This window comes from Ornithorhynchus anatinus, chromosome 16 (assembly GCF_004115215.2).
Source record: "Ornithorhynchus anatinus isolate Pmale09 chromosome 16, mOrnAna1.pri.v4, whole genome shotgun sequence".
Taxonomy (NCBI): Eukaryota; Metazoa; Chordata; class Mammalia; order Monotremata; family Ornithorhynchidae; genus Ornithorhynchus; species Ornithorhynchus anatinus.
The window spans coordinates 41,284,218-41,301,974 of record NC_041743.1 but is presented as its reverse complement, the minus strand read 5'-3'; the positions used below and the strand labels follow the sequence as shown (position 1 = coordinate 41,301,974).

Genomic DNA, 17,757 nt, shown 5'->3' with positions numbered 1-17,757 from the left:
CATGGCCAAGTGGAAAGACCACAGGCCTGGGAGTTGAGGGACCTGGGTTCCGGCCCCAGTTCCGCCACGTATCTGCTACGTGAACTTTGGCAAGTCATTCAACTTCTCTGTGTCCCTGTTACCTCAGCAGTGAAATGGGGGTTGAGACTGTGAGCCCCATATAGGACATGGACTGTAACCACCTTGATTATCTTGTAACTACCTCAGCGCTCAGGACAGTGACTGGTACATAGTAAGCCCTTAACAAATACCATTAAAAAAAAAAAGTGGAGAAGCCAATTCCCCAGGAGAATTTTCCAACTCCTGTCTGGAAGGCCTTAGGGCAGAGTCCAGAATCAGTCAGTCAGTAGTGTTTATAGAGCATTTATGCGTTTACTGGGTGCAGAGCACTGTGCTAAACGCTCAGCAGAGTACAATGCAGTGGAGTTGGTAAACACGATCCCTACCCACAGGGAGCTTCAAGTCTATGGAAGGGAGGTTGCCGACTTGTTCATTCCAAGCGCTTAGTACAGTGCTCTGCACATAGTAAGCGCTCAATAAATACTATTGAATGAATGAATGAATGAATGAAAGAGTGTCGCTGGTTCAACAGAGACTAGTTTTAGCTCACCTCTGAACTCCAAGGCTCCTTTCACCACCACCGTTCTCTGTTTCCTCCCTCAATCCTGAACGCTGGCTCCTCTTGCCATTGCAGAAGGAATCTGAAGTCACCCCCAGTGACCCGCGCGAGAAGAGAAAACCCTCAAAACCACTGAAAGCTCCCAACCCGGCCAAGAAGCCCAAGAGCTCAGGTAAGCCATCAGCCGGCTCCCGCCCGTGCCCTACCCAGGCGCTCTCCTTCCCCCACCCCCAAATACCTCAGTGGTCCAGGCCTCTACCCTGGGGCCTGGCACGCCTACCGCAATAGGGGCTCTCTCTCATTCTGCTGCTTTTCATTCACTTCTCCGGATGAGCCGGAGTGGCTGGCAGGCTTGCCCTCCTGGAACAGGATCTCCAAGGGGGAGCCCAGCTCTCTGTTGGCTGGGCTGCAGGGAGGGAGGGGAGCCAAACCTTGTTTGGGTTTGGAGGAGCCAGCAGGGACAACATAAAGGTGGAGGGTGCAGATACAGGCAAGGAAAGGGAGTCATTTAGGCCATTTTACCCAGTTACCAGCCTGATTATTGTCCCCTTGCACATCAGCCTTTGGATGCTCCTCCTCCTCCCATTGTCCCCTCGCTCCAATTAGCAGGGAATTTTACTCCATTTCAAAGGCCTTGCGCAGCCCCCCAGCCCCCATTCCCACCCCAAATGTGTGAGAATTACTAGCTCTCCAGAATAATGTCTTCCCAAACTCTCTGGGTTCTGTCCTCTCCAAATGGAGACCTCGGCTGCTCCTGGCTGCCTTCCTGCCTCTAAGAGCCAAAGAGCCTCTCTAGATTATCTGCCTTTAAAAATAAAACCATCCTCCGAGCTCACAAACAAACCAACCACCCAGCATTTCTCAGAGCCGTTCTGAAAGCGAACCTCTCTCCCACTCCATTTTGCTACCGGCCAGGTCGCTTTCACTGTTGATGCCTCTCCCTGTCTCCTTCTGTTTGGTTCAGGAAAAGTGGCTCCCTGTTCCCCTGCACCCTCTGTAAACCCTGAAATTCTCAGGACTGCTGGAGTTGAGCCAGTGGGTCAACTGAGTCTTTCAGGCTGGCCAAGGGGGAACCTGGAGCTAGGCCAGTAGGTTGGGAGAGGATCTCAATCCTGGACCTGAACCCCCAGGAAATAGGATGAGGCATGGGATAGATGGAGGAAGCCCCTCAGCCAGGGGGTACAGGGAAAGCAGATTGTCAGGACTGCATTTCCACCAGTGGTTTTTCTCTTGGTGGCTTAGGTTTGCCGGGGGCTGGGAGAGAAGCTCAGAGGAGATCTGGCCGCCCCCGGGGGAGTTGGTGGCTTTGGTCCCATGTCTCCCCAGGTGGCCATTGTCTGGCAGCAGTGAGTCCTATGTTCTCATATCACGCCCGGGCTATCCGGAGAGTGAGTGCCTAATCCAAGCATGCCATCACTCAGTCCTGCCGACAGGCTTAACCCGGGTCAAGAGAAGCCTTTTTTTTGGCACTTGGGGAAGAACGAGCCAGTATACCCTCCCCAAATTCCAGCGAACCTAGTCTGGCAGGAACAAAGGGATGGGTAAGAAGTGAACTCTGTCCCCTCCTATATCTGATTTGACTTCCAACCCCTGTCCTGAGCAAGGCTCCCTGGCCTGTGCCCCACCCAGAAGGGACCACCATCTCATGGCACTGGGTAGAGGCAGGCCCCCATAGTGGAAGGTTGGCTCTGGGGTTCTTCTCCCCTGTCCGTGCAGTTGTTGTCAGCTGAGCCATCCATTTTACGGGAACATCTGACTGGTCTTGAGGCGGTGGAATAGGACTGTCTTCTTAGGGAAACCCCTAGTGAGGCCTGTCACCGGAGAGGGTAGAACTGAGGCTGTCGAAGGCTTTCGCCTTCAGAGAACTTTCCGTTTGGCCCTGTTGGGCTGATCAGGGAGGCTTGGGAGCTGGGAGAGCATATATCCAATCAATCGATTGTATTTATTGAACACTTAGTGTGTGCAGAGCACTGTCCTAAGCACCCAGGACAGTGCAGTATAACAGAGTTGGTAGACATGTTCCCTGCCCACAATGAGCTGACAGTCTAGAGGGACTTTTCTTCAAGGTTTTGAGCAGCAGAGATGGAGTCTTCTGCCTTTGTTCACCAGCCAAGATGCTTGCCCGGAAAGACGCCCAAGTTAACATAGAGAAAGGAACCCCTCGGTTGAAATAGACCCCAGATTCTCCTCATTCGTTCATTCAATAGTATTTATTGTGTGCTTACTATGTGCAGAGCACTGTACTAAGCGCTTGAAATGTACAATTCGGCAACAGATAGAGACAATCCCTGCCCATTGATGGGCTTACAGTCTAATCGGGGGACCCAAGGGGAAGCCAACCCCTTTACAAGGTCTGGAAGTGCATCCTGCCGCCGTCAGACTGATGGGCTGGGCCAAGCACAGACGTTGGGCTCTCTGGTTTTGTTTTCAGTCAAACCCCCCACAAAACCAAAGAAGAAAAATAATAGTCATCCCCAAAAAGAGAATTCTAACCCTACGACCACTTCGGACCATATGGGAGAGAAAGTGCGCATGACGGTGCAGGAGTCGCTGAGTAGAGTGCTGGTGAAGAGGTAAAGCACCCCCGGCCCCCTTTTCCCCTTCCTCCCCCTAACCTCAGCCTCCCCCGCTGATCCCTCTGAGCTGAGCTTCTGCCCTCCAAAGCCCCCACTTCTGCCCGAATTCTGTTGATGGGAAGCCTCCCCCAGCCGGCGAGTTCAGGGCTCAGTGTGCTGGAAAGTCGGCCTAGTGGGATCCACGCTCAACTGGGAGTCAGGAGAGCCTGTCTCTGCCTCCGGCCTGCTGTGTGATGTGCTTGGCCAAGTCCTTCACCTCCATCTAGGCCTCAGTTTCCATATAGGCACAATAGGGAGAAAGTAGATTGTGAGTCCCGTGTGGGGCAGGGACTGTATGTGTTCCTGATAAACCTCATATCTAATCTGATTTGCTTGTGTTCTCCCCAGTGCTTAGCACAATGCCTGGCACATAGTAAGTGCTTAACAAATACCTGTCGTTGTTGTTATTTTTATTATTATTTATCCTGGCACTTAATAAATGCCGCAGCCGTTATTATTACTATTATTATTATTATTATGCATCGGCTCCCCACGAGCTTCTGGAATTGAAACAGTAACTGCACTGAATTGTCCAAAGGGTTTCCCTGGGTTGGGCTTGTCCTGGGGAGGGGCCCAGCAGGTGAAGCGTGGTTCAGACCACCATTTGCAGCCCTCCAGGGGCTTAGTCTATTGATCCCAACCAGCGACCCCTCCCCACCCCCCCGCTGTTCGACTCACTGAGACGTGGCTAGTTCCGCAGAGCTTCACTCCCATCTGCCATCCCAGGAAGGAGGAGGCCCCGGACCTGACCATGAGCGAGGAGGCGGTGGCCGACATTGCGACCAACATCGAGGTGGCCTTGTTCAATCTCGGGCACAACACGGGTAACCACTACAAGAACAAGTACCGGAGCCTGTTTTTTAACTTGAACGACAAGAAAAACAAGGTAGGGAGCAGGGGCCCCGGGAGGCTGAGAAGAAGCTTCGGTTCCCCACGGAGATAAGGAGGGCTGAGGCAAGGGGTGGGGTGCCCAGTTTCTGTTAGAACTAAGGGTCCCGGACACGGAGTGGGGAGAGTGAGGAGGGGGCAGAGTGCTATCCCACTTTCAGCAGCAGCATCATTCCCCTAGCCCTCCTGCCACCGCCGCTGCTGGCCCAGAAATAGTTCCGTGCCCCCCGGCCAGGAGTTCTAGTCCTGCCCCACAGAGCCTCGCAGCTCATGGAGGTGCCACCAGCACCATCTCGAGAGGCGTTCCAGGTCTCGGGCGGCGGGATGGGGCTACTCGCAGGGGTTCAGGGGCCTGGGTTGTTTAACCTTGTTATTGCTCTTAGGACCTATTCCACCAAGTGATTCAGGGCGAGATCACCCCAGAGGACCTTGTTCGCAAGAGTGTTACCGAGTTAGCATCCCAGGAACTGACAGAATGGAGGAACCAGAAAATGAAGCACGTGAGTCCCGGAGAGAGGAGTGAGAACAAGACAAAAAGGGGAGGGAGGAGTCTGTCGTCCCCCCCCCCCCCCCCCCCGCCTTTTCTCCGTCCCTCCCTCGCAATCTCCCCTGGGTCTCGGTCGGGACATTCCAGGAAGATTGACCGGTAAACGGAAAATCCAGGAGAGGGTTCTGGCCTTTTTCACAAGAAGGCGAATGGGACTGGCGGTCAGGAGTCCTAGGTCTTTTCTTGGCTGCGTTCCTGACTTTGTAGGCTTAATCAGTCAGCCTTGCATGGTACCTTGGGCTCTCAGGCCCAGGAAGAATAAAGACGGTACCTTCAAAGAAATCGGGCTGCAGGCAAGAAAGCACTTTAATGAAAAGGAAAATGCAGCCAGCCGCCTTGGTCACGTCTGTTTTCCAACTCCGTGGTCTCTGGCCTCTGACACATCATTCCCTGGGTCTCCCCTTAGCAGGGGACCGTCTTCTCAGCCGATTTATCCCGAAACCTGCCGGGCCGGCTGTGGGTGTTAGAGGTGTGCAGCCTCCTTTTAAATCCTGCAGAGAGATTGGGCTACAGCCGAGTGTTAGCCGGGCACTGTGGGTGGACAAGGCATCGTGGATCAGGAGACCGAGCAAAGGTCTGGCAGCCGGAGGATCCACGTCCCATTGCCAGCCCTGCCCCTGGCCTGCTGGGCAGCCTCGGACAAGGCATTCCCTGGGCCTCGGTTTCCTCATCCAGAAAATGGGGAGAATACCTGCTTCTCCCTAACTCCCAGTCATGTCAGGGGGCCAGAATGGGCTAAATGATGTCAAAGCGCTTGGGAAAAATAAAAGTGCTGAACAGATTCAAGGTCATTTTAATATTGTTGGTGTTGGTGATGGTGGTGTCCCCAGTGAACAGCCAACAACCAAGGCTGTGGGCAACAGATGGGCCCTGGGGGCCGGCAGGGTGCAACCCTTTCTTTTCCTTTCAGGACCTGGAAATCATAGAAAAGGAGCAACGGGAGGCCCCCATTCGACGGATCACCAAAATTACCCACAAAGGGGAGATAGAGATCCAATCAGACAATGACCAGGATCTGACCCTGGAGCACCTATCGGTGAGTAAGAGACTCTCGCTGCACGTGCCAAGTCCAGCAACTCTACGGCTGGGGAGGAGTGGAGGTCAGGGACGAAGGGAAGGATAAATCAGTCAGTGGTATTTATTGATCACTTACTGTGTGCAGAGCACTGTGCTAAGCACAACTGAGCTGGTAGACACATTCCCTGCCCACAGCGAGCTTACGGTCTAGGTAGATGAGCTGGAGAAACCCTCCCCGCCTCATCAGACGTAACTGCCGGCAGCTGACCTCCTTGTCCTTCCCTACCACCCACCCACAGGAGCCCGTGGTGTATGTAGATCGCAAGCTCCGCCCCCAGCCGGTCCTACAAGGAGACAGAACTGAACAGCACGAGAAACACTTTCTAGATCCCAGCTGCCGCATCTGCACAGGTAGGATTCCAGGAGAGGGATGCTGTAGAGGAGTAGGGAGGGCTGAACGGAGCTGTGGATCCCAGAATGCAGCCCTCGCCTGGCCCAGTCCCCATCACCCATTGCTCTCCAGATGCTGCCCCAGTCCTGCCTTCGCTATCGGGTGTGGGCGGCGAGGATGCGAAGCCCAGCAGTTTGTCGTTAAGCCCAGGAGAGTCGACCCCGGTGTTGCCCTTGCAGTAAGCTTGAACACCTCCCAGAGCCCTGTTCCTTGCCCTTTTAGTGTCCTGAAGAACGCATGATAGATGTGGGCGCTGGCGAGGAGGAGGAGGAAGAGAAGGAAGGAGGAGAGAACTGAGTCTGCTGCAGGTCCACGGGCAGCACGCGCACAACTGTCCTAGCCCCCAGACTCTGGCTGAGTCTGGGCTCCCTGCCCTTGAAAAAAAATAAAATTCCTCTGTCCAATGAGTGGACCCGGCTGTATGTCTGCTGTCTTTACAGGATGGCAAGCCCCTCGTGGGGAGAGGGGCTTTAACCCCCCCCAAATGATCCCACCCTCGAGGCCGAATACAGTTAACACCTCCAAGAGCACCATCACCGACCAGCTGGCCCAAGTAGGCCCCCCGGACGCCGAGCCCACCAAGACAGACCAAGGCCAACGGACTGAGCCCCCAGACAGGTCTGAGGAGGGAGCAGGAGGGGACTTAGGCCTCATTTGACTGGCATTAAGGTTCAGGCAGCATTGTCTCCTAGAGGTCATTGACTATAAGGCTGGGGACCCCATGCCCTTGGTAGAGTACTCTGCACACGGTAGCCCTCATCCCCGCAGAAAATGGCTTGGACTGACTGATGAGGTCCATGCTGAGCTCTGATGCTGACCAGAGGGAGGCTGGTACTGACTCTTCCCTGGATTCCCCTAGCAGCCCTTGAGGGGATATGCATCTCCCCTAAATGGGAGTTTGCGGTTAAGGGTGCTTTGAGATTCTGGGGAGTCTCTAGGGACGTAAAGAGTTGTATGTTTGCCAGGGCACCCAGCCTGACGGTCACAGTGGGTACGAGGCCAGTGTGGGTTATTAATTCATAGCTGCATCCGTGGGAGTGACCATAAAAATCTTCCCTCACAAAAGGGCCCCTTACGCAACGACCCCCACCTCTCACCCTAAGCCACTGTGGGCAGGAAGGAGTTGGAGGGAAGAGCATACAGGGGGTTGCCTGGCAGAAGGAGCTGAATGGTCTTCTGCCTCAGCCTCGAGCCCTCGGCTGCCCCGGGGAATGAGCCCGGTGGGCTGAAGCCGAAGCTGCCCCAGTGGACGACCTTGTGGGAGGGAGCCTTCAAGATGTTCTGCATTGAGCAGTTTGGGGCCAAAATCTATCTCGTCTCTGGGTCCGGCAGCCAGTTAATTCAGGTAAGGATCTCTCCTACCTCTCCTCGCTCCGGGCCTGCGGCCGAGCTGGGGCCCACCGGCCAGGCGGAGAACACTGACGGCCCTCGGGCAGTCGTTATTGTCCCCGCCCCCTCCGGTCTGGTGCCTGGGCCTGGAAAGGAGGCCCAGCAGCCCTTCCCAATCTGGCAGCGCTCCTGCCACATCACCCAGGTGTCTGTCTCTTCTCTTCCTCCCCATCCCCGACCTGAGCCCGTACTGATTCCTGCCTGGGTTATATTTCAGGTTTGGATTGGGCTGGTCGAAGATATCCCGCCAACCCTGTTTCAGCCCCGTTAGGGGCAAGGGGCCGTGCCGCGGACGGGGTGGGGCCTCGGGCCATATTAGGTTCTGTGGTCCCCCTGGCTTGGGAAGCCTAGAAGAGGGAGCAGTTGAATCTTATGGAGGGAGGCAAGTGGGGGCTTAGAAATCTGCCGTGGCTAATCCACAAATGGGAAAATGCCCTTGGTGTTGGGGGTGTACAACAGTGCTTAACAAATATCATTATTTTGATGATGATGATGATTACATAGGGGCTGGGATGTGCTTCCTGGGGCATGGGCTGGGAGGATGCCGGGGCCTTCCGGAAGCCTCTCTTCCTAATGTCCTGGTTTTCCTGGCTAGCCAGGATGGAGCAACAAGCGGAGCAGAGTAGGGGAGGGGAGGTAACCTCCTCCCGGTCCCCCTCTGCAGCCTTCTCTCTTACTTTCCATCCTCGGGCGGGAGGCATAGGAAAGCATTGGGCCACCAGGTGCTTCCCTCCCCATCTGCGGCCGTGCAGCTCTCCTTTGGGTCCCAAGTCATCATCTCCTGCACTGTCCTTGCCTCTGGGCTTGCTGAGAATGAATCCCTCACCTCTTTTGCCTCTACCAAATTGAGCCCTCCCCAACCCAAGGTCCGGATTTCTCCCGTGATGTGCCAGGCCAAACCCTCCCACTCCCTATCCCCCACCTTCCACCATGCCCAGCCTAGGAAAAAGGGCTGAAGGATGACTACTCCCTCATCTCAGCCTCTTTCCAGAACATCACATTGACACGAATGGGTTCCACTCGCCTGCTCCCCTCTGCCCCTTGTTCTCCCGCAGAAACTTCCAGCAGTTGTCCGGTCCTCCGGCTTCATCCTCCCCAAGGTGGCGTGGGAGAACTTGGACAGGATCTGGCCGACAGAAGCCCAGGTATCACGGAAAGAGCCTTAGGCACTGAGGCTCTCCCATCGCCCCTGGGCTGATGTGAAGGAGTGTGGATGCTCCCCGGGCTGGGAACTGAGGGGGTTGGGGAACCGGGGTCCCGGGATCCTCCAGGTGGTGGGAAACCAAGGGGCTTGCTTATCACTCAGGGCTCCTGAGGGCAGGAGGGGATCTCAGGATTTCCCTCCTTAAGTCATCGTTGTTATGCTCCAGTCTTAATAATAATAATAATGATGATGATGGTTTTTGTTAAGTGCTTACTACGTGCAAAGCACTGTTCTAAATGCTGGGGGTGATACAAGGTAATCAAGTTGTACCACTTGGGGCTCACGATCTTAATTCCCATTTTACAGATGAGGTCACTGAGGCTCAGAGAAGTGAAGTGACTTGCCCAAAGTCACACAGCAGACAAGTGGAGAAGTTGGGATTAGAACCCATGTCCGCTGACTACCAAGACCGTATTCTTTCTACTAAACCAAGCTGCTTCCCAAGTCTTGCTTCCTCAAGCTCTTGTCTCACTTCCTTTCCCCTCAGGGCCCCTGTAGCCAGTTCGATCTGAAAGGTTGAGCTGAGTGAGACAATGCTATTTACCCACTTAATGCTCCTCTCTGGAGTTCTGTCTCCTCCCCCCCATCACCTCAGTATTTGTCCCTCTCGGCTTCTCCCTGCTGCCCGTCTCAGCTCTACCCTTTCTCCGTCCCTCTCTCTCCTCATTCACGGTCCCCAGTGAATCCCAGGCTCACAAGCGCTTCTCAGGCTGCAGGTCTCCTCTGTGCTTGAGAGGGCCCTTTTCTCCCTTTCTGCAGGCTCAAGTTTGCGGGGAATGTGTGTGTGTGTGTGTGTGTGTGTGTGTGTGTGTGTGTGTGTGTGTGTGTGTGTTGGGGGTGGGGGGCGGGCGGCAGGAGTTAGGCTAAGGGTGCTGCCATTCCTCTCTCCAAACTTGAAGGGAGCAAGGTCTGCACGTGAGCTAATGCCCTCGGCCCCCAGATTTGGTCCCAAAAGGTGATGCTTCAGTCTTCAGATGTTTCTACCACAGTCCCCTATGCTAACTCAATTCTTCCTCTTACTACTTCTACTCTTTTCCTCCTCCTCCCCATCTTCCTCCTCCTCTTGGGCCAGAACATCTGTCTAGTCCGCATCGCCCCACAAGGGTCCCACAGCTTCAAGTATGGCAGACTGCTCTACTCCTTCCTGAGTGAAAAGCAGTGCTTCGGCGTGGTCGACAGCGAGGAGCTGGATATGTACATTATGCCACTTCCTGCCTCCCAGCAAGTGCCCTTCAAGCTCTACCCACTGCGTGGCCCAGGTAGGCATTCAGAGGGTCTTCACTCCCAACTCCTGTGGGTTGTCCCCTGGGGGTGGTGGGGCACCCTGCAACGAATGAGGATTTCAAGATCAGAAATTCTGCAGGTGACTAGGGTGGCAGTGGGGAGAGCCTGGCTGGGTGGGCCTCTCCTCCCCCAGCTAGCACCTGGTTTCGTTCTCCCTGCCAAAGGGCACGGGGGTCGCGAGATCTGGTCTTGGGACTCTGGACACTAGGGGAGGGCGCAGGTGCTGTGGCTTTCCCTCTGACTCTGGTCGGAGGCCCGGCCAGCCTTGTTCCCAGCTAGCCCCTCCTCACGGGATCCCGAGGGATGTATCACAGCTGGAAGGCCAGATCTGCTCCTGTCTGAGTTTGAACTCAGCCCTGGGGGGACTTGACCCACAGCTTCACCTCGAGGGGGTGGGGGAAGCAGGACGAGCAGGGCCTGGGGAGCCTCGTCCCTGACTTGTCCTCGACTGAAGTAAGAGGCGAATCAGGCCGAGCAAGCTTGGGGAAATAAAACCCTTGCTCAAACAACCTGCAGACACCCAATTTAGTTGTCCCCATTCTAGCTTGGGAGAGGCACTCAGCGGCAGCCCTGGTTCCTTTGGTTCTGTTTTTATTCCATCATTATTATTATTATTATTCCCCACCCCTCGCCCCCAAATGCTTCTCTCTGGGTAAGCAGATGGGAATTGGCCGAATGCTTCATCATAGACCCCCAGTGACTGAGGTGACCTTCCTGAGCTGAAATTGCTCATTTTCATCTGTCAATGAAACGGTTGAATAGGAAGGAGGTCCCCCAGGGTCTCTGGGCCCTTCTCTCCTCGCTCCCTAATTGGTCAAATTGGGCAGGGCCAGAGGCAGAGAAGAATTGGGGGCTGGGAAAATGTAATCAGAAACTCCCTGGGGAGGAAGAGTTTCTGGCTGAAACCCTCCAGGCCCCTGTCTATTTAGGAGGTGGCAAGGCGAGTGTGGGTGGAGCTCTGGTCTCCAAGGGACAAATTCAGGCTTCAGTGCCAACTTCGCTGCCCTGGATAAATTTCTCCCCCTGTCTGGGTCTTGATTTCCCTACCTATAAAGCAGAGACAATAATGGACCTTGAATAGAGCTTTGACTTTTGTTTTTTCTCAAAGCTCTCACCTAATTTATCTATTTCTCATCCCATCCCTGGGATTTGACAGCTGAGAAATTGGAGGCCCAGAGAGGTTAAGTGACTTGCTCCAGGTCCACCGACAGGCCAGTGGTAGAACTGGGACTAGAACCCAAGGCTCTTGTCTCCTAGACCCAGGCTCTTTCCTTTGGTTAAACTGCTGGACTCCTTGAGCTGAGAGGAGATCAGGAGGTCATTTTGTCCATCCCTCTGTCCCCAGGCAGGGCTACCCTCCCCTATTCCAGCCTGATTAGAATCCTGCTTCCAAAATACCTCCAGGGAAGAAGATTCCTCCCCACCCTTCCTTGACTACCTGTTCCACAGTTTGTGCCCTAGCTTTCGGAATGTTCTTCTGTATGTTGAATGCAAATCGCCCTGCACCAGGGGCGCCCCAGCCCTGCTCACATGCCAGAGGGGCCCCAGAGCCAGGTTTCTGCAAACTGTATCTCCTTTGGCCTTTTCTCTTCTTCTGGCTTTGCATCCCCAGTGCTGGAAGCCATGAACTACAGCTTGCTGTTGGGTCTGATCCTCCCCAAATCTCCACTCAATGAGCCCGGGACCACCAGCCCCCCAGCCGACACCCCAGAGATGACACCCGATATGGTCACTGTCGAGGAGCAGACGGAGATGAAGTGTTACTCGCCTCCTCGCAAGAGGCTCAAGAGTCCTGTGGCAGGCAAGACCTCCGAGCCCCTTCCTCCCGAGGCCCCTGGCACAGGGCAGCCCGCACCCTCGGAGGAGTCAGGCCCCAGAGACCCCCAGGCGAGCGCCTTGGAGGAGCAGCTAAGAAATGACGTCCGAGAAGGGGGCGACTCGGACCTGGGGCCGCCCTCTCACGGGGTTAGTTCCCACCAAGGGGCAAGTGCCAATCCCAGTCTGCCCAGCTCTCCGGAGAGTACGGACGCTGGTTTGGGAGGCAAACCGGGCCTCCCGGGCCTCTCCTTCTACCCACGCAGTCAGTCCTCTCACTGGCCGGTGGGGCCCCTGGGCGGGCCGGCCCCCAAGGAGGACCCGGGAGGGCATCTGGGTGCAGGGTGTGAGGAGAGGGTGAGGTTATCTGGGGAAAGGGGAGCCTCTGGCCTGAATCCACCCGGCCTCCAGTCCCTCCACCCCAGGCCCCTTGAGCTGTCCTCATTCTACTGTGTCAACCATGGAGCAGCCCAGCCCTCACCCCATGCCAGTCTGGCTGCTCCCCAACACCCCACCCCACCATCCTTCCAATCCCACTTGCCTCTTGGGTCCATGTCGTGTCATCAGTCAGCTTTCAACTTAGTCTGTCATCTGGAGAATCTGGTGAAGATGAGCAACCAGATTAAGGCCTCCCTGCAGCCGGTCCAGGCCTCCCTGCAGCCGGACCAGGCCTCCCTGCAGCCGGACGTGGCCTCCCTGCAGTCGGAGGTAGCCTCCTTGCAGCGGGTGGCACTGCGACTGGCCTCCGTCAATCGGGCGGCGCCAGATCCAGCCTCCCTGAAGCAGGTGGTGCTGGACTTGGCCTCCCTCGACGGGGCGGTGCCAGATCCAGCCTCCCTGCAGCTGGATGCGGCCTCCCTGCAGTGGGTGGCACTGGACCCGGCTTCTCTGCGGCGGCTGGCGCTGGACCCATCCTCCCTGCAGCGGATGGCTCTGGATCGGGCCTCCTTGAAGCAAGCAGTCCTGGATCCAGCCTCCCTGCAGCGGATGCCGCCTAACCAGGTCTCCCTGCAGCGGATGACCCTGGATCAGTCCTCCCTGCAGCAGGCGGTGCCAGATTCAGCCTGGATGGTACCGAACCCGATCTCCCTGCAACCGAAGGCTCCGGACCCGGTCTCCGTTCAGCAGGTAGTACCGGATAAGGCCTCCCTGCGGCGGGCGGTGCCGAACCCAACCCGGATGGTACCGAACCCCGTCCTGCCACGGATGGCTCCGGATCCCATCTCCCCGCAGTAGGTGGCACCAGATGGCACCAGATCAGGCCTTCCTGAAGTGGGCGGTTCCGGATCCGGCCGGCTGGTGCCAAACCCGATCTCTCTGCAACAGATAGCTCCGGACCTAGTCTCCCTGTAGCAGGTGGTACCGGATCAGACCTCACTGCAGCGGACGGCACCGGACCCGTTCTCCCTTAAGCGGGCGGTGCTGGATCTGACCTCTGCAGTGGACAGCTCTGGATCCGGTCTCCTTGCAGCGGGCGGTGCCGGACCCGGCCTCCCTGTAGGGAGCTAGCTCAGCTACCCCCAAGTGCCTCTGAGAGCAGTTTCGTGTACCCTTTGTGGGGGTCGACTCCAACTGTTTCTTGTGTCCTTTTGTGGCTCACCCCCAAGCCCCTGCTTCATCCCACTGTTGCTCTTTGTTCAGGCCCAAGGGCCTTCTGTGAATCTTTTAACATTGACCCTAAAGGTGTGTCCTCCAAGTCAGGTTACACATGGCGGCCTGTCTACTAGGCTTGCCACCCAGAGGAAATAATTTCCCAGTTTCCATTACCCAAATCCAAGACTATGGGGCTTCAGAGATCTCTGATGCCATCAGCCTTCCTCTCAGAAGGGGAGGGGCAGCCCGAGCGTGAGGCGAGGCTCTCAGAAATCTAGGGTCGGCTCCTCCCCCCACCTCCCCTCTCAATTTCTCCCACAGCCACAACACACTTCCTTGCCCCCTTCTCCCGGCTGCCCCCCCAATAGATTTGTTTATCCCAATTTGGAGGAGCCCCAAGGCTTCCCAGATTGGGATCTGGGGGACGGTGGCCCCAGCAGGGGGAGGTAGGATGATCCCACCCCAGAAGGCCTGTAGCACTTTTGGCCCGACTTGGAGGAAACCCACCCAGGGTCTCTGTAAGTTTCAAGTTTTACATTCCTTTTACATGTTAAATGTTTGTGACAATAAAAAGAGTTAAGCACACCCTGCACCTTCCTCGTCCTGATCCATCAACCAGACAATCCTTCATTAGTATTTATTGAGCACTTATGGTGCGCAAAACCCTGTACTAGGCTTTTGGCAAAGTACGGTGCAGTAGTTGGTAGACACAATCGATGCCCTCAAGGGGAGACAGATGTTAAAATAAATTGCAGATGGGGAACAGGGCAGAGTATAAAGATAGGTACTTAAGTGGGCTAGGAGTTATCAGAGTCCTTAAGGGATACAGGCCCAAGTGCATAGGTGATGCAGAGGGGAGAAAGAGTAGGGTGGGAGAAAGAGGTTAGTCAGGGAAGGTCTATTGGAGGAGATATGCTTTTAGTAGGGCTTTGAGGATGGGGGGAACAGTGATCTGTTGTGAAGGGAGGGAGCTCCAGGCCGGAGGGAGGACATGGGCCAGGGTCCATGGTGAGAAAGAAGAGTTTGAGGTGGTTAGTAGATTGGCGTTAGAGGAACGAAACGTATGGGTTGGATTGTAGTAGGAGATCGGCCAAGATAGGGTAGGAGGGGGTTTGCTGATTGAGTGCCTTAAAGCTGATGATCAAGACTTTTTGAGGTTTTTAAAATTTTTTAAATGGTTTTTATTAAGTGCTTACTATGTGCCCAGCACTGTACTACGCACTGGGGGTAGATACAAGATAATCAGGTTGGACTCAATCTCTGTCCCACATGGGAGTCCCAGTCTTAATCACCATTTTACAGATGAGAAAACTGAGGTACAGAGAAGTCAACCTAGACATCCTCCTGGGGTCCTGAGGAGAAACTTCCTGCTCTCCACATCCAGGCCTGGGTTCCCCTTTCTGGCCTTTGTGCAGGCCTGGAGGCCCTGGCACACTTCAAGTCGGAGCCCCTGCTGACTGGGATGGGGATGATGGTTCTGGTCCCCAGGGACGAGAGACTCATTCATTCATTCATTCAATCGTATTTATTGAGCGCTTACTGTGTGCAGAGCCCTGTACAAAGCGCTTGGAATGTACATTTCGTTAACAAATGTCCTGTCCCATCCCCTCTCCTCCTCTTCCCCCAAGCCTAGCCCCGACCCCAGCGGTCCCTAAGGGCCTCTCTGCCTCCTGAGACACAGCGTGGAGGGGAGGGAACGGGATTCCGGGGGGATGGAGGAGCTGCAAGGGCGGAGAGGGACGGGCCATCCTGAGCCTGAGTGGCCGCACTGCCTCCGGCCAGCAGCAGGGGGCGCTGTCACCCTAGGGGTGTGTGTGTGTGTGTGTTTAGTAGTAGTAAGCGCTCACTATGTGCCATGCACTGGTCTAAGGGTAGGTAAAACTAATCAGATTGGCTGTAGGTAAAGCTAATCAGAGTCCCTGTCCCAGCTGGGCCTCATAGTCTTAATGCCCATTTTACAAGTGAGGGAACCGAGGCACAGAGACGTGAAGTGACTTGCCCAAGATCACAAAGCAGACAAGTGGCGGAGTCTGAATTAGAACCCGGGTCCTTCTGATTATCCGTTAGTCATGCTTCTTCTCATTTGGTGGCTACCCCCTCCTGTGCAGGGGCCGGGGAGGTGGGGAGAGGGAATGAGAACCCTTGCCCTCCGGGAACACTTGGCACGCCCCTCATTCAGCCGGGGCTGGCTCTGGGGGTGCTCATCATGGTGCAGCGAGGACACACGTGCCTGAGGTGCCTCTCCATCAGTCAAGGGAGTCTATTCACCTGGGCTGGGACACGTGGGTGGGAGGGACACTAAAGACCGTGGTCGTGTCTGCTCAAAGATGGCCCGGCTGGGCCGTGGGCTGCAGGACACCAGTAAAGGGCACGTTTGGGATTGAGATGGGGAGGACAGGGGGCCGGAATGGCGGTGGGACAGGGCTTCTCTGGGTCAGGGGCAAGAGGTGAGAACTGTGGAGTGGAAAGGGGAGGAGGGGACCAGAGGCTGGAGGAGGCTGAGCGACAGTGTTGAGGGGAAAGGAAGGCGGTCCCCACCCCCTGCTTTCCAGGCCTGCCACAGCTGCCGAGCTCCCTGGGGAGCGCCATCTTGATCCCCTCTGTGCTGGGTCACAGCTAGTTCAGGGTGTTCATTTTCTTGGTGGACAGCTAACAATAATGTTGGTATTTGTTAAGCGCTTACTATGTGTAGAGCACTGTTCTAAGCGCTGGGATAGATACAGGGTAATCTGGTTGTCCCACGTGAGGCTCGCAGTCTTCATCCCCATTTTACAGATGAGGGAACTGAGGCACAGAGAAGTTAAGTGATTTGCCCACAGTCACACAGCTGACAAGTGGCAGAGCCAGGGCTCGAACCCATGACCTCTGACTCCCAGGCCCGTGCTCTTTCCACTGAGCCATTCAGCAGACCCCCCTTCCAATTAGGCTTCTCGCCTACTGGGACCGTTACAAAGACTGTCAGCCTCTGGAGGGAGGGTTGACCAGAGGCAGGGGGATGGATGAGATGACCTAGGGGGGTTCCTGCCAGCAAAGGTTCCTGCAGGTGGACTGCTCTGACTAGTTTGGAATTTCCCCTTCCCAAACCCCTCAGGCTTTCCACCTTCTGTCCATCCATCCTGGCAGAGACTGGACCACATCCTGCCTCTGTGTGAGATGGACGTGTCTCCCAACCAACCTGATCCCTCTCTCCCTCTCTGGCTGAGGACCACCCCAAGCCCTGGAATCCTCTGTTGCTATGGTTGCCAGAGGGGGTGTGGCCTCTAGTTACTGGGAATTTGGGAGGAGAGAAGATGCTAGGCAATGGAGAGTAGGTGGGGCTCTGGGTTGCCCACCAAAGCCATGGGGGTGCGGGGCAGAAGTCTTTTTTGCTGAGTGCCACGGGAAGTGTTATTGCTAGGGGCAAGAGGGAGGCAGCACAAGGAGGTTGGAGCGAGGGAAGGAGGCTACCGTGGGTTTCTAAGGCAACCGCCTGTCTCATGGAGGACCTTTGATTCTCCCTCCCAACCTTGGCGGTGCCCCAGCCCCTAAGGAGACCCTGGCTGCAGCCTCTGGCCACTGCCTACCCTTCGGTCTTTGCTTCCATGTCCCCTCCCTCTGCCTCTGGCTTGGCTGGGTTTCCGGGGGAAGAGGTGGATTGAAGACTGAGCCCGTTGTTGGGTATTGAGGAGGGTCTCTCTCTGTTACCGAATTGTACTTTCCAAGCGCTTAGTACAGTGCTCTGCACACAGCGCTCAATAAATACGATTGAATGAATGAATGAAGAGCAGGACTGCAGCTCGGTTCCAGAGGCGATTGACTCTAAAAGAACCTGTGTGTGTTCCAGTGCTCATTTGCATGATTTTTTCATCAGGTCCCCATTCTGTTCCCATCTGAAGGACTCCCAGTTTCAACCTTCTCCTGAACCGTGTTGTCCCATGCTTGGTATCCCAGGATCGTGGATCCAGGACTTTTTTGGATGTTGGATCCCAGGATGTTGGTACAAGAAAGGTGCCCAGCTGGCACTTAGAGGGGTTGGGAGTTTGGGGAAATATCACTAGGGCCCAGGAACAGGCAGGATCCCAGCAATAACTGTTGGAGTGACTGGCATCAGTCCAGTCAGGACCAAAAAGGGAAGGAGCCTGGAAGAGGGGGGTGTCCCCTTCTGACTCACTAGCCTTCCTGGATGCCCCGTGGTCCCCTTCCTGTGGCGGCAGCATCCGGCCAAGCCCACCCACCATCCTATTCTCCTGCCTCTCCCCCCTGCCACTAAGCTTTGCCTTCCCCTCTCCTCTTCCCCAAACTGCACTCCCCCCACTCCTTCTTGGGGAAGTGAGAGGGACGTAGGCAGGAGCTTGG

At 55.7% G+C, this 17,757-nt stretch overlaps 1 protein-coding gene and 1 long non-coding RNA gene across 10 annotated transcripts in view; one reads left to right on the top strand and one right to left on the bottom strand.

Annotated features, from left to right (window-relative positions):
- Nucleotides 1-14,014, top strand: part of SPOCD1 (SPOC domain containing 1) — a 31,976-nt gene extending 17,962 nt beyond the window's left edge. For all 9 annotated transcript variants that reach the window (XM_039914299.1, XM_029080894.2, XM_039914300.1 and 6 more), the window contains 11 exons: nucleotides 695-791; nucleotides 3,051-3,192; nucleotides 3,961-4,120; nucleotides 4,506-4,622; nucleotides 5,580-5,705; nucleotides 5,986-6,097; nucleotides 6,578-6,755; nucleotides 7,323-7,482; nucleotides 8,582-8,671; nucleotides 9,803-9,989; nucleotides 11,627-14,014. In XM_039914299.1, the coding sequence (XP_039770233.1) occupies nucleotides 695-791; nucleotides 3,051-3,192; nucleotides 3,961-4,120; nucleotides 4,506-4,622; nucleotides 5,580-5,705; nucleotides 5,986-6,097; nucleotides 6,578-6,755; nucleotides 7,323-7,482; nucleotides 8,582-8,671; nucleotides 9,803-9,989; nucleotides 11,627-13,065 (2,808 nt within the window). In that variant the 3' untranslated portion in view covers nucleotides 13,066-14,014. The remainder of the gene's footprint in view (nucleotides 1-694; nucleotides 792-3,050; nucleotides 3,193-3,960; nucleotides 4,121-4,505; nucleotides 4,623-5,579; nucleotides 5,706-5,985; nucleotides 6,098-6,577; nucleotides 6,756-7,322; nucleotides 7,483-8,581; nucleotides 8,672-9,802; nucleotides 9,990-11,626) is intronic.
- Nucleotides 1-17,757, bottom strand: part of LOC114817318 — a 79,609-nt gene that overhangs the window by 21,535 nt on the left and 40,317 nt on the right. The gene's annotated exons all lie outside the window — the stretch shown is intronic.